The sequence below is a fragment of the Caenorhabditis remanei genome, chromosome I, assembly GCF_010183535.1.
Source record: "Caenorhabditis remanei strain PX506 chromosome I, whole genome shotgun sequence".
NCBI classification, from domain to species: Eukaryota; Metazoa; Nematoda; class Chromadorea; order Rhabditida; family Rhabditidae; genus Caenorhabditis; species Caenorhabditis remanei.
In genome coordinates, this window is record NC_071328.1 from 15,114,924 (window position 1) to 15,126,839 (window position 11,916).

The 11,916-nt window shown below is 38.8% G+C and overlaps 1 protein-coding gene across 1 annotated transcript; it reads right to left on the reverse strand.

Annotated features, from left to right (window-relative positions):
- Positions 1-11,678, reverse strand: GCK72_003242 (uncharacterized protein; the record flags this gene model as incomplete). The annotated part of the gene is made up of 9 exons (XM_053723909.1): positions 1-592; positions 1,473-1,668; positions 2,344-2,481; positions 4,065-4,280; positions 8,163-8,323; positions 9,910-10,076; positions 10,261-10,362; positions 11,280-11,546; positions 11,604-11,678. 9 exons carry the CDS (start codon positions 11,676-11,678, stop codon positions 1-3), a joined length of 1,914 nt encoding a protein of 637 aa, XP_053592554.1.
- Positions 11,679-11,916: the final 238 nt, after the last annotated feature.

Below are 11,916 nucleotides of genomic sequence, written 5' to 3' on the forward strand. Positions count from 1 at the left end.
TTAAGTGCTCAAAAGAGCCGAATGAATCATTTTAATCTGTTGAATTCTCGAAACATGTCCCCCTCCATTAGCCAACGTTTCCAGCCTCTCCAAAATCCTCGAAACACTTGAAATCTTCGCCAAAAAGTGTTGCTCATCAAACGGCGTCTCATTACGATTCTTCTTGAATTTCTCCTCTAACGCCGTCTTCTCCACGTGAAGTACACCACGGAATTCTCCGATGACGTCATCTGTGACGTCATCGTCATTCAGAATCCGTCGAATCGTCGGAAGCCAATCGGGATGAAGTGATTTGACAGTACCCAACAATTGTTGGGTTACTGTAGCGATCGAGTAGGCGGTGCCATCGGATGACGTGGCGCTACAGTAGGGTGGTGGCAACTGGCGGGAATTTGAATTTTTAGTGAAATTTTTCGAAATTTTCGAATTTGGCGCCAAATTCGACTGAAATCCAACTTTTTTGGCGGCAGAAGACGTCGTCGGTCTCGATGCTCCAGATGAAGACTTCTGAGGGATTGTCGTGATGCGTGGAGACGGACGTTCGCCGTGGATTTGAACTGACGCCGATTTTCCGCCAAAGTTTCGTTGAGTACTGGAAAAATTTCGAGGTTTTTTGGGGATTTTTGATCAAAAACTGCGAAAAATACCATTTTCAGCAACTATGAAGCTCGAAAACTCAAAATTTTAGCTTAAAAACGCGTCAAAATCACGCCAGCGATTCAGAAATGACATAACGGAGGAAAACGCGTCATAGGTGCGCCAGATGGATTCAAATCGTATAAAACGCGTCAAAGGCGCGCCAGACACAGTCCCCCATTTTGGAAGAATTTCGCGCTTTTAGAAAGCGTCAAAGACGCACCAGACAATCAGGAGTTCGAAAAACGCGTCAAAGGCACGCCAGCCATTTTTCGAAGATTTGGAATGTCTGGCGCGCCTTTGACGCGTTGAGAAACCACCGTTTCTTCCATTTTTGCTACTTTCGAGTGTGTGGCTGGCGTGCCTTTGGCGCGTTCTAAAAGCTGAAATTCTTCCAAAATAGGGGCGGTGTCTGGCGCACCCTAGTCGCGTTTATGACGATTTTGATTTACCTGGCGCGCCATTGACGCGTTTAACCTCATTTTTTGCCATTTTTGATCATCTGGCGCGCCTTTGACGCGTTTAATCTCATTTTTTGCCATTTTTGAACATCTGGCGCGCCATTGACGCGTTTAACCTCATTTTTTGCCATTTTTGAACATCTGGCGCACCTTTGACGCGTTTAACCTCATTTTTTGCCATTTTTCAGTCAAAACTAGTGATTTTCAGAGGTTTTTGAGCATTTTCAGCCAAATTTTCGCCAATTTCAGCCGATTTTGAACATTCTAAGTATTTTCAGACCATTTTTCGATGCTTTTTCGTAGTTTTTTCGCTCAAAATCAGTGATTTTTAAAGATTTTTGAGCATTTTCAGCCAAATTTTCGCCAATTTTGTACCTTTTCTCATCTCGTCTCAGACCCTTTCCACTAATCGCATCGATATCAAGAGGAAGTGGAAAAATGTCTCTCGTCGATGGGCGAATGACGAATCGAGCCAAACTTTGAATCGGATAATTGTGCTCTTTTTGGAGCTCACGGAGTTTCTCACGGCTCACTTGGACTGTTGACATCGAGTGACGGAGGGCGCCCGGCGCTGGAATTGGTGAATTTTGGACCTTTTTTCGTATAAAAATCAGATTTTTAGGCGAAAAATGACATTTTTCAGCTCAAAATTCGATGAAAATGGCATTTTTCCTTCTAAAAAATTGATTTTTAAGCGAAAAAAAACCGATAAAATTGGAATTTTTCGTATAAAAATCAGATTTTTAGACAAAAAATGTCATTTTTCATCAATTTTCCGATTTAAAAATCAATTTTTAGGCGAAAAATGCCATTTTCACCGGATTTTTCTTTCCAAAAAATACTTTTTTAATGCGAAAAATGTCACTTTTAAAGGATTTTCCGATTCAAAAATCAGTTTTTTAGTTGAAAACATGCCATTTTCACCAATTTTTCAATTCAAAAATCAATTTTTCGTGCGAAAAACCCCATTTTCAGCTCATAAATCAGTTTTTAGGCGGAAAAATGAAATTTTTATCAAATTTTCAGCTTTAAAAATCAGTTTTTAGTCTAAAAAAATGCCATCTTCATCAATGTTTTATTAAAAAAAACTTTTAAATGCGAAAAATGTCACTTTCATAAGATTTTTCGCTTAAAAATTATTTTTTACTCGAAAAAACCCCTATTTTCACCAGTTTTTTGCTCAAAATTCAGTTTTTAGGCTAAAAAAAACCCGATTTTCATCGAATTTTTATCCCAAAAAACTCACCAATTCCATCAAAACGCTCCTCCTGATTCGTCGCCATTCTTCGATTGGCCGTGGCCGTCGTCGCCGACATAATATTATTCAAAGAGGCGGATCGGTGAGCAGCCGAGGCGTCACGCGCTCGTTCGATTCGTTGAGATCCTATAATTAGGGGGGCAATTAGGGGGTAATTAACATGGGGGATTAATAGGGGAGGGGCGCAATTAGTGATGTTTTAATTGGGTAGGAGAAGGTAATTAAGGGAATATGTGAACATCGGGATCAATGTTTTGAAATTGTTTCAATAATAGCTGAAAATAACGAAAAAACAACGATTTTTGAGCAAAAACCCGTAATTTTGACCATCATGGCCTAGAAAAACCTCGGCCACCGATCTTCTCGAGCGGCTTTTGAGCTTTTTTGAGCATTTTGAACTGGTTTCGAAACGTCCTAGACGTGCTGATTTTGAAATATTCAACCGCGGCCTAGAAAAACCTCGGCCGCCGATCGTCAGACAGGTTTAGCACCAATTCTCAGTGAAAATGCTCAAAAACTCACTTTTCGGACGTTTTAGAACCGGAATTTTAAATATATTCAGCTATGGCCTAGAAAAACCTCGGCCATCGATCATCAGGTCATTTCAAGACCAATTTCGAGATGAAAATTAGATTTTTCGAATGATTTCATTCGAAAATGCTAAAAAATCTCTAAATTCGGGATCTGGGACGTTTCGAGACCGTGACGTTTGGTAAACGAAACTTGATTTTAAGATTTTATGTCATTTTCAGCAGATTTTCCGAATCTTTTTGCTTAAAATGACATAAATTCTTAAAATAAATTTTCGGTTACTAAACGTCACGGTTTCGAAACGTCCCAGATCCCGAATTTAGAGATTTTTGAACATTTTCGAAGAAAAAAAGCAATAAAAACTGATGTTCATCTCAAAATTGATGTTAAAATGACCTGATGATCAGTGGCCGAGGTTTTTCTAGACCATGATGGTCGAAAATCTTCGTTTTTATCGCTAAAATCAGTTTTTTTCGCAATTTTTCAGCCAAAAACTGAAGATTTCGGCTTCAAAACGTCCTGACAAAGGGTTCAGGACCTTTTTGTCGAAAAATGATGCGAAAAACGATCTGATGATCGGAGGCCGAGGTTTTTCTAGGCCATGAATGATGAAAATATTCAAATTTTCCGGTTCTAACGCCCCAAAGTGAGTTTTTGAGCATTTTCAATGGCAAATTAGGCCAAAAATCAAATGGTTAGCTCAAAATTGGTCTGTTGACGATCAGTGGCCGAGGTTTTTCTAGGCCACCGCTGTAAATATCAAAATCAACACATTTAGGACGTTTCAAAACAAGTTTTTGGCGATTTCAAAACGTCCTCCGAGCATTTTCATCAAAAAAGCTCAAAAATGGCGCGAGACGAGCGGTGGCCGAGGTTTTTCTAGGCCATGATGGTCGAAATTACGGGTTTTTGCTCAAAAATCTTTGGTTTTTCACAATTTTCAGCCAAAAACTGATGACTTCGGTTTGAAAACGTCCCCGGGCCATTTCAGAGGGGTTTTGAACATTTTTATCGGAAAATTGTGCAAAAACCTCAAAAACGGCTCAAAAATGTCGATGGCCGCGGTTTGAAAACGTCCCACATTCCAATTAAGAGCTTTTTGAGCATTTTTAATGGGAAATGAGCGAAAAAAACGAGATTTTCAGCTCAAAATTTCCACTTTTTCGGAATTTCCTTACCCAAACTCAAGTTGGACGTATCCCTTCCGGCACTCCTCAAAATCGGCGTCTCTTTATCTGAGAGTCTGTTCAGTCGATGATGGAAATCTTCGAAAACCTCGTCGACAATCGTTTTGTCATGATCATTGTCGATTGGTGAATGCTCAGTGAGTGTCACCTCGTCTTGCGAACAACGTTTTTCGTATATTTCGTAGAGTTGCGAATCGGAGAGACACACTGAAAAAAACACAGAGATTTTATAGATTCATGAGTGAAAAATTATGTTTGTAGTTTTAAAAACGCGTCAAAGGCGCGCCAGACATTTTTCGATGTTTCTGAATGTCTGGCTCGCCTTTGACGCGTTTTTTCATATTCCAAACTTTCATTTTCCATTATTTTCTAGACGAACTGGCGCGCCTTCGACGCGGTTACCAGATTTCAGATTGTCGGGTGCGCCTTTGACGCGTTTAAAAAGCCGTTGTTTCCTTCAATTTTCGCTGCTTTCGAGTGAGTGTCTGGCGCACCTTAGACGCTTTTTAGACGATTTTGATCCATCTGGCGCGCCTTTGACGCCAGGAACTAAATTAAGAGTTTTGACTCCTGAAAACGCGTCGAGATGCGCGCCAATTTGAATAAAAAATTCTCTCTGGCGCGCATATGACGCGTTTTCAGGAGTCAAAATTTCTATTTTTAGTGTTCCTGGCGCGCCTTTGACGCGTTTTTCGAACCGTTTTTCGAACCGTAAACATTACTGTAACTATTCTACGTGTGGATTTCTGACATTTGATCCTTTCCTAGCCCCGCCCCCTTTTTCCATCCCATCCCTATTCATTACCCCCCTTCCAACGACCACTACCATCGATTCTACTATTCCCCTGGAATTCATTCATTCAAAAATATTTCAAAATGAGTAAGTTTCTAGAAGCAGTTTCGATCAGATACCAAAAAATCAATATTTCAGACAAGAACCTGAAATTCTGAATCCACTTTCTCCGTTACAATGTCTTGAATGCGTCTTCTTGTCAAGAATGAATAAAATGACAAAATATTGGTTACAAAGAAACATAAACTACAAATTTTCTTCTAATTGAATAAAGTTTTTTAACTTTTTATTTGAATTTTAAGTTACAATGACCAAAAAGATCTCTGGCGCGCCTATAGCGCGTTTCTTTCATACTGACTTCCAACGCGTTTTAGGTCCTCTTTCACCTTTTTCAAGCCAATAATCTTCAAAATCCGTCGGTTTTCTCTCATTTTAGCAAATTTTACAACGTTTTCAGAGTGTCCGGCGCGCTTTTGACGCGTTTTACTCAGTTTTTGCCACCTTTGAACTTGACGCGTTTCGTTTTTTCGCGTTTTTTGGTGTTCTCTTCAAAACTACAGTATCCTGCTTACAGTACCCGCTCAAAGTTTTCTGGCGTGCCGTTCGGCGCGTTTTTTGGTGCTCTTTCACCTTTTTTAACCCACGAATCTTCAAAATCCGTCAATTTTCTCCATTTTTCTGCCTTTTTTCGCTAATTTTCTTCCCAAACCACCCCCAAACACCTGTCACCCTCTAATTCCACGATAACACCATCTCCTGCCTCCCCTCCTCCTTACTAAATATACATCAAGGTCTCCCCCCCTCCAATTGACCCCCCACACCGTAGTCTACTCGGTAACACAAACGAACGATACGCGGACACAGTGGGGGGGTTCGATTCCCCTTCTCCTCTCTAATAGACGAATTGGCTAGTGATGTTCTTCTTGCGATTACTACTACACACACAATTTACTACAAAACTGATCTTATTTGAATCAGGGGCTTAGGTCCCCCGTGTGAACTATATATAATTCTGAAGCTATAATTAGGGAGAAGGCAATCGATTTTTGCTGGAAATTGACTTAAATTCTATTAAAACCTAACTGAAATGGCGAAAAATCGACTGAAAAATGGCGGCTCACGGTACATCTAGATCAGAGTTGCATGGAAGTGAAATTTTCGTATCCGGAAGTCGGAAGTCGGAAGTGAATTTCCTTATCCGGAAGTCGGAAGTCGGAAGTGAATTTTCTTATCCGGAAGTCGGAAGTCGGAAGTGAATTTCCTTATCCGGAAGTCGGAAGTCGGAAGCGATTTTCCTTATCCGGAAGTCGGAACTCGGAAGTCGGAAGTGAAAAAACGCCCGGAAGTCGGAAGTTGGAAGTCGGAATTAGATTTTTTCTCAAACTTTCAAAAACTCCAAGAGAAAAATCATAAAATTCGCGAAAATCAGTGAAAAATTAGTTTTTGGCTGAAGAACAGCCTATTTTCTGTCCTTTTAGACCATTTTTCCATGCATTTTTGCGAAATGCACTATTCGAAAATTCCACAGTTATGGAATGACGGAAGTCGGAATTAAAATTCCTTATCCGGAAGTCGGAAGTCGGAAGTATGAATGGAAAAAATGCCCGGAAGTCGGAAGTCGGAATTCCATGCAACTCTGATCTAGATAGGCTGAAAATTCAGATTTTTGTGGGAAATTGATTGAATTATCCGATTCTTGCTGAAAATCGACTGAAATAAACTGGAATACCTCACAACTTGACAGAAATGGCTCAAACTAGAGTAAATATAACTGAAACGTTCGAAGACTGTCTGAGAATATAGATTTTACAGTATCACACCCGGAATCCTCATAAATCAATTCAATCTTACTGAAAATTTATCAAAAATGTCTAAAAATGACTCAATATCCATTCAGATATAATGGTGCACCTCAAAACACCGTAGCATAGGCTAAAAATGTCTGAAAATGACTCAAACTGCAGATTTTGCAGATTCTTGCTGAAAATCGACTTAAAGGCGTATTGTGGTCTGTTGTGATGTTTTCATATTTTAATGTATGAGTTTCGACGAGTTCATTTTCATAGTTCAAGAATTTTTTAATTCGGTCCACAACCCGCTGAGAGCGAGCGCCGAAAAGTTTGGTCATTGAAAGGGTCGCGAAAAAATGGGGGCCGTGGCCTAGAAATTCGACTTCGAAAAAGTTGATTTTTTGAATTTTGACGGTATTTTCGATTATTTTTGTTGTATTTATTCAATAATTTCGATAGAAAACGGCAAATATTGATAGAAAAACACTAAAAACTATCGAAAATAACGCCAGAAATAGCAGAATACTGAAAAAACCAACGGAAAGTTTGGCCAGCGAGAATTTTCTAGAAATTTTACTTCTGTAAAGTTGTTTTTTTCAGTATTCTGCTATTTCTGGCGTTATTTTCGATAGTTTTTAGTGTTTTTCTATCAATATTTGCCGTTTTCTATTGAAATTATTGAATAAATACAACAAAAATAATCGAAAATACTGTCAAAATTCAAAAAATCAACTTTTTCGAAGTCGAATTTCTAGGCCACGGCCCCCATTTTTTCGCGACCCTTTCAATGACCAAACTTTTCGGCGCTCGCTCTCAGCGGGTTGTGGACCGAATTAAAAAATTCTTGAACTATGAAAATGAACTCGCCGAAACTCATACATTAAAATATGAAAACATCACAACAGACCACAATACGCCTTTAAAACCAACCTAAATTAAACTGAAATCGTTTGACAACACTATGGTAGAACTACTGTAACTACAGTAACTCGGAAATAACAAAAAATCGAGTCAAAGGCACGCCAGACAATCAAAACGTAGAAAACGCTTTTAAGACACATCAGGTAAGTGAAAATCAAAAATTTTTGTATTTTACGCGTCAAAGGCACGCCAGACAGCCAAAAATGTCGAAATTTTGAGCTTGGTCTGAAAAATAGCGTCAAAAACACGCCAGACAGCTAAAATTTGCAGAAACCGGAGAAAAACGCGCGTCCAAGACGCGCCAGATGAATCACAATTTGCAAAACTCGCAGAAAAAACGCGTCAAAGACACGCCAGCGTGCCGATTTTGTTCTAAAAACGCGCCGACGACGCACCAGACGCTCATATTCTCGAACTTTTTTGACTGTCGGGCGTACCTTTGACGCGTTTTTCTCCAATTGTAATTTAACTGGGGCGCCTTTGACGCTCTATTTCGAGTGTTGACCTTAAAACGCGTCAAAGACACGCCAGGCAGTCGATTTTTCTCCCCAAAAAACGCGCCGACGACACCCCAGTGCTCCTTACCAGTATCACTAGCAGTTCCCGTATTTCTCTTCTTCTTCGCCGTCTCTTTCAGTCGAGTCTTTTGTCTATTATTCTCCACTGACGATATGAAATTTTTGGAATTACAGCCACGACGAGCGTGTTCAACGGGTTCGAATGCAAGCGATGGCTGACTGGATGGTCTGAAAATAGGGGATACTGTCATTTTAACTGAAAATTGAGGAAAAATTGGAAAAAAATGACTAAAAATGAGCAAAAATCATCAAAATACCGCTTAAAATCACCCAAATTGGGGGAAAAAAACTTTCCGACGGTTTTCCGACGGTTTTAGATGCATCTGGCGCGTCTTCGGCGCGTTTTCTATCTCTTGACGGTCTGGCGCGCCTTTGACGCATTCTTATGATGTCATACTCCAATTTTCGTAATTTCCAACTGTCAGGCGTACCTTTGACGCGTTTTTCTCCGTTTTCTGTCGATTTTTGGTTAATCTGGCGCGCCTTTGACGCTTTTTCATTACAAATAGCTGTTTTTACTTTATTTTTCAGCCAAAACACCTTCTTGACGGTCTGGCGCGGGTTTGACTTCGATTTAGGCGATTTGAAGCCTGGAAACGCGTCAAAGGCGCGCCAGATTGTCAAAAAACGTCGAAGCATCGAGTTTATGCTCGAATTTAAGCGATTTTAGCCGTTTTTAGCGGTATTTCAACGAGTTTTGTTTATTTTTCCTCAATTTTCAGCTAATTTTTTTTGTTTTTTTTTTTCAGCTGTCCACTCGCCTTACAACGTTTGAATCTTGTTATTTGAAATGACATGAAGATTTTCAGATTTCTCAGACTCATTTTCATCTAATCTCGTCTCTAAGGGAATATCATGAGTTAGCTAATTGCACTTTTCCCTTCTAAAGTACATCCAATCTCTCGGAACTCAAAAATTTTCAGAAGAAACACGTGATATTCTCAAGCTCCGCCCCTTTTTCAGCTCATTTTCTCAGGATTTTAGGACCTAAACTTCAAAACTTCGGCTCTATTCTTCTTTTATCAAGCTCCGCCCTTTTTCCACCATAATTTTAAGCTCTAAAATCGATTTTATTTGCTCAAATTATCAACTAGCTCCGCCTCTTTGCTTTAAGCTTCGAAGCGATCTCGAAATTTTTTAAATGTTGTTTACAGAGGAAAATTTTCAATTTTTAGGCTTAAAATCCGAGAAGGCTCCGCCCATTTCGGACTTTTCTTGTCCATTTAGGCTATTAAGCCGTTTTCTGGAAAACGCGTCAAAAGACGCGCCAGATAGTCTAAAAACCATAGAAAAATAGAGTTTTCGGTCATGAGAGCGTTAAAGGCGCGCCAGATGAATCGCAATAGTAGAAATACGCGTCAAAGGCACGCCTGACAGTCAAGAAGGTGTTTTGGCTGAAAAATAGAATAAAAAGCAGCTATTTGTAATTAAAAAAAAGCGTCAACGGCGCGCCAGTTAAACCAAAAATCGGCAGAAATCAAAGAAAACGCGCCAAAGACGCGCCAGATTGTCTAAAAACGTCGAAAAATACAGTTTTCGCTCATGAAAGCGTCAAAGGCGCGCCAGACTGTCAAGAAATAAAAAACGCGCTAAAGACGCGCCAGATGATCCAAAAACGTCGAAAATTAAAATTTCTTCTCTAATTTAGGTGATTTTGAGCCGTTTTCTAGCCTTTTTGTGTCATTTTTTCTCAATTTTCAGTAATTTTTTCCCATTTTTCCTCGATTTTCAGTCATTTTCAGCCTTCAACTCACGGTCTAGTCTCATCCTCTTCTGTTTCCTCTTGATAATACCGTCCATCGTCATCAATATGAAAATCACTATCCGATAGAACCAACACATCATTCTTCTGCGTCTCTCCAATTATCTGTCTCTCTCCTACTCTGCGTCTCTCATCGATCAGCTTCCTTGCTCGACTGACCTGAAAAATTCACTTTTTCGCGCCATTTTTGGGACGCGTTGCGGTCGCGTCGCGTGCGAGAATGTAGTAAACGCGCTCTACCGGACATTTGCTATTTTGATGTTCAGTAGAGCGCGTTTACTACAAAATTTGACTGAAAATATGTTTCTACATGAAAAAATCCCAATTTTCTTCTGATTCTTACCTCCACCAATATAGATTTCTGTCCGAGAGACTGTCCAGAAGAGGTGCTCGTAACGGAAGAAGCACGATCGCTGGTCACACTTGAACTCGAGTTTTTACGCGGCTGAAAATGAGGGAAAATTTGAATTTTTATGAAAAAAATTGAGTTTTATAGAAAAAAAACACTTTTTAAAGAAAAAACTCGAAAAAAATGAATTTCCAGACGAAAATTCCGGATTTTCTGTTGAATTCGTGGGTTTTTACTGTAGAAATGGTGAATTCTTACTAAAAATTAAAGAAAAATCTCTTTTTTTTCAATTTTTATATGAAAAAATCTTTTTTTCGCCGTTTTTATCGAAATTTTGACTTTTCAGTTTAATTTCCACTGAATTTTCCGATTTTTCTGCTTATTTTCATCGATTTTTCGCTTTTTCCACTCTATTTGATGATTTTTTCGATGGAAATTGTGAATTTTCACCCAAAAAACGAGGGAAAAATCACTTTTTTCGAAGAAAATTCAATTTTCAGAGTAAAAAAATTAAATTATATTACAAATCAGTCGAAAAATCGATTTTTAGACGGAAAATTCAACTTTTTCGACGGTTTTTTGGAGGAAAATCGATTTATTTACGCAGAAAAAAAATTTTGGCCCATTTTTATCGAAAATTCCACTTTTTGGATCAATTTTCACTGAAATTTCCGATTTTTCTGCTTGTTTTCATCGATTTTTCGCTCTTTCCACTCTATTTCATGCTTTATACGGTGGAAATTGTGAATTTTCAGTCAAAATGAGAGAAAAATCACTTATTTAGAAGAAAATTCAATTTTCAGAGTAAAAATTAAATTATATCACAAATCGGGTCAACTTTTTCGACGTTTTTTTTGGAGGAAAATCGATTTATTTTTCGCAAAAATAAAATTTTTCACCGATTTTCACCAAAATTTCCAATTTCTTGCTCAATTTTTACAGAATTTTCCGATTTTTCTGCTTATTTTCATCGATTTTTCGCTTTTCCCCCTGAATTTCATAATTTTATTGACCTCGGTGAACGTTTTGGCCATCTGATCAAAACTCTCTCTCATCGCGTCCAAATCGATCGTATGATTCCGTTTTTCGACGGAATTTTGGCCGATTTCCGTCCAATTAAACGATTTTTGGACTCGCGAGTCACTATTCGCCTTTATTGGACTAATTTTCTTTTTATTTTGTCCATTTTTCGCTGTTTTTGGAGTCAGCGAACTCAAATCGAGTCGCTGCGGGAAAATCATCGATTTTTGTGTGTCATTTTGAATGCGATATGTTGATTCCTGTAATTTAATCATTTTTTAAAAAGAAAAATCTATTAAAAATTTTTTAAATATTACATCTGGCACAAAACTCGGAAAATCTCTGTGTACGGAGCTGTTTAAATCGATTCCTTCGTCTCTTTCCATGAACATGGCCTGAAAACTATTGTTTTTGATGGTTTTTCGAGTCAAAAACGTAGAAATTCAATAATTTTCACTGAAAAACACTTTTTTTTTCGCGAAAAACCGACAAAAATCGCTAAAAATCGACAAAATCGAATAATAAAAATCAAATAACCGCGCTTTCGCGGCACTTGGCAGCATGCCAAATCGATCGTTGCGAGACCCAACACCCCGCTAATTCCGTGCGCCTTTAATCGCCGCATTTATT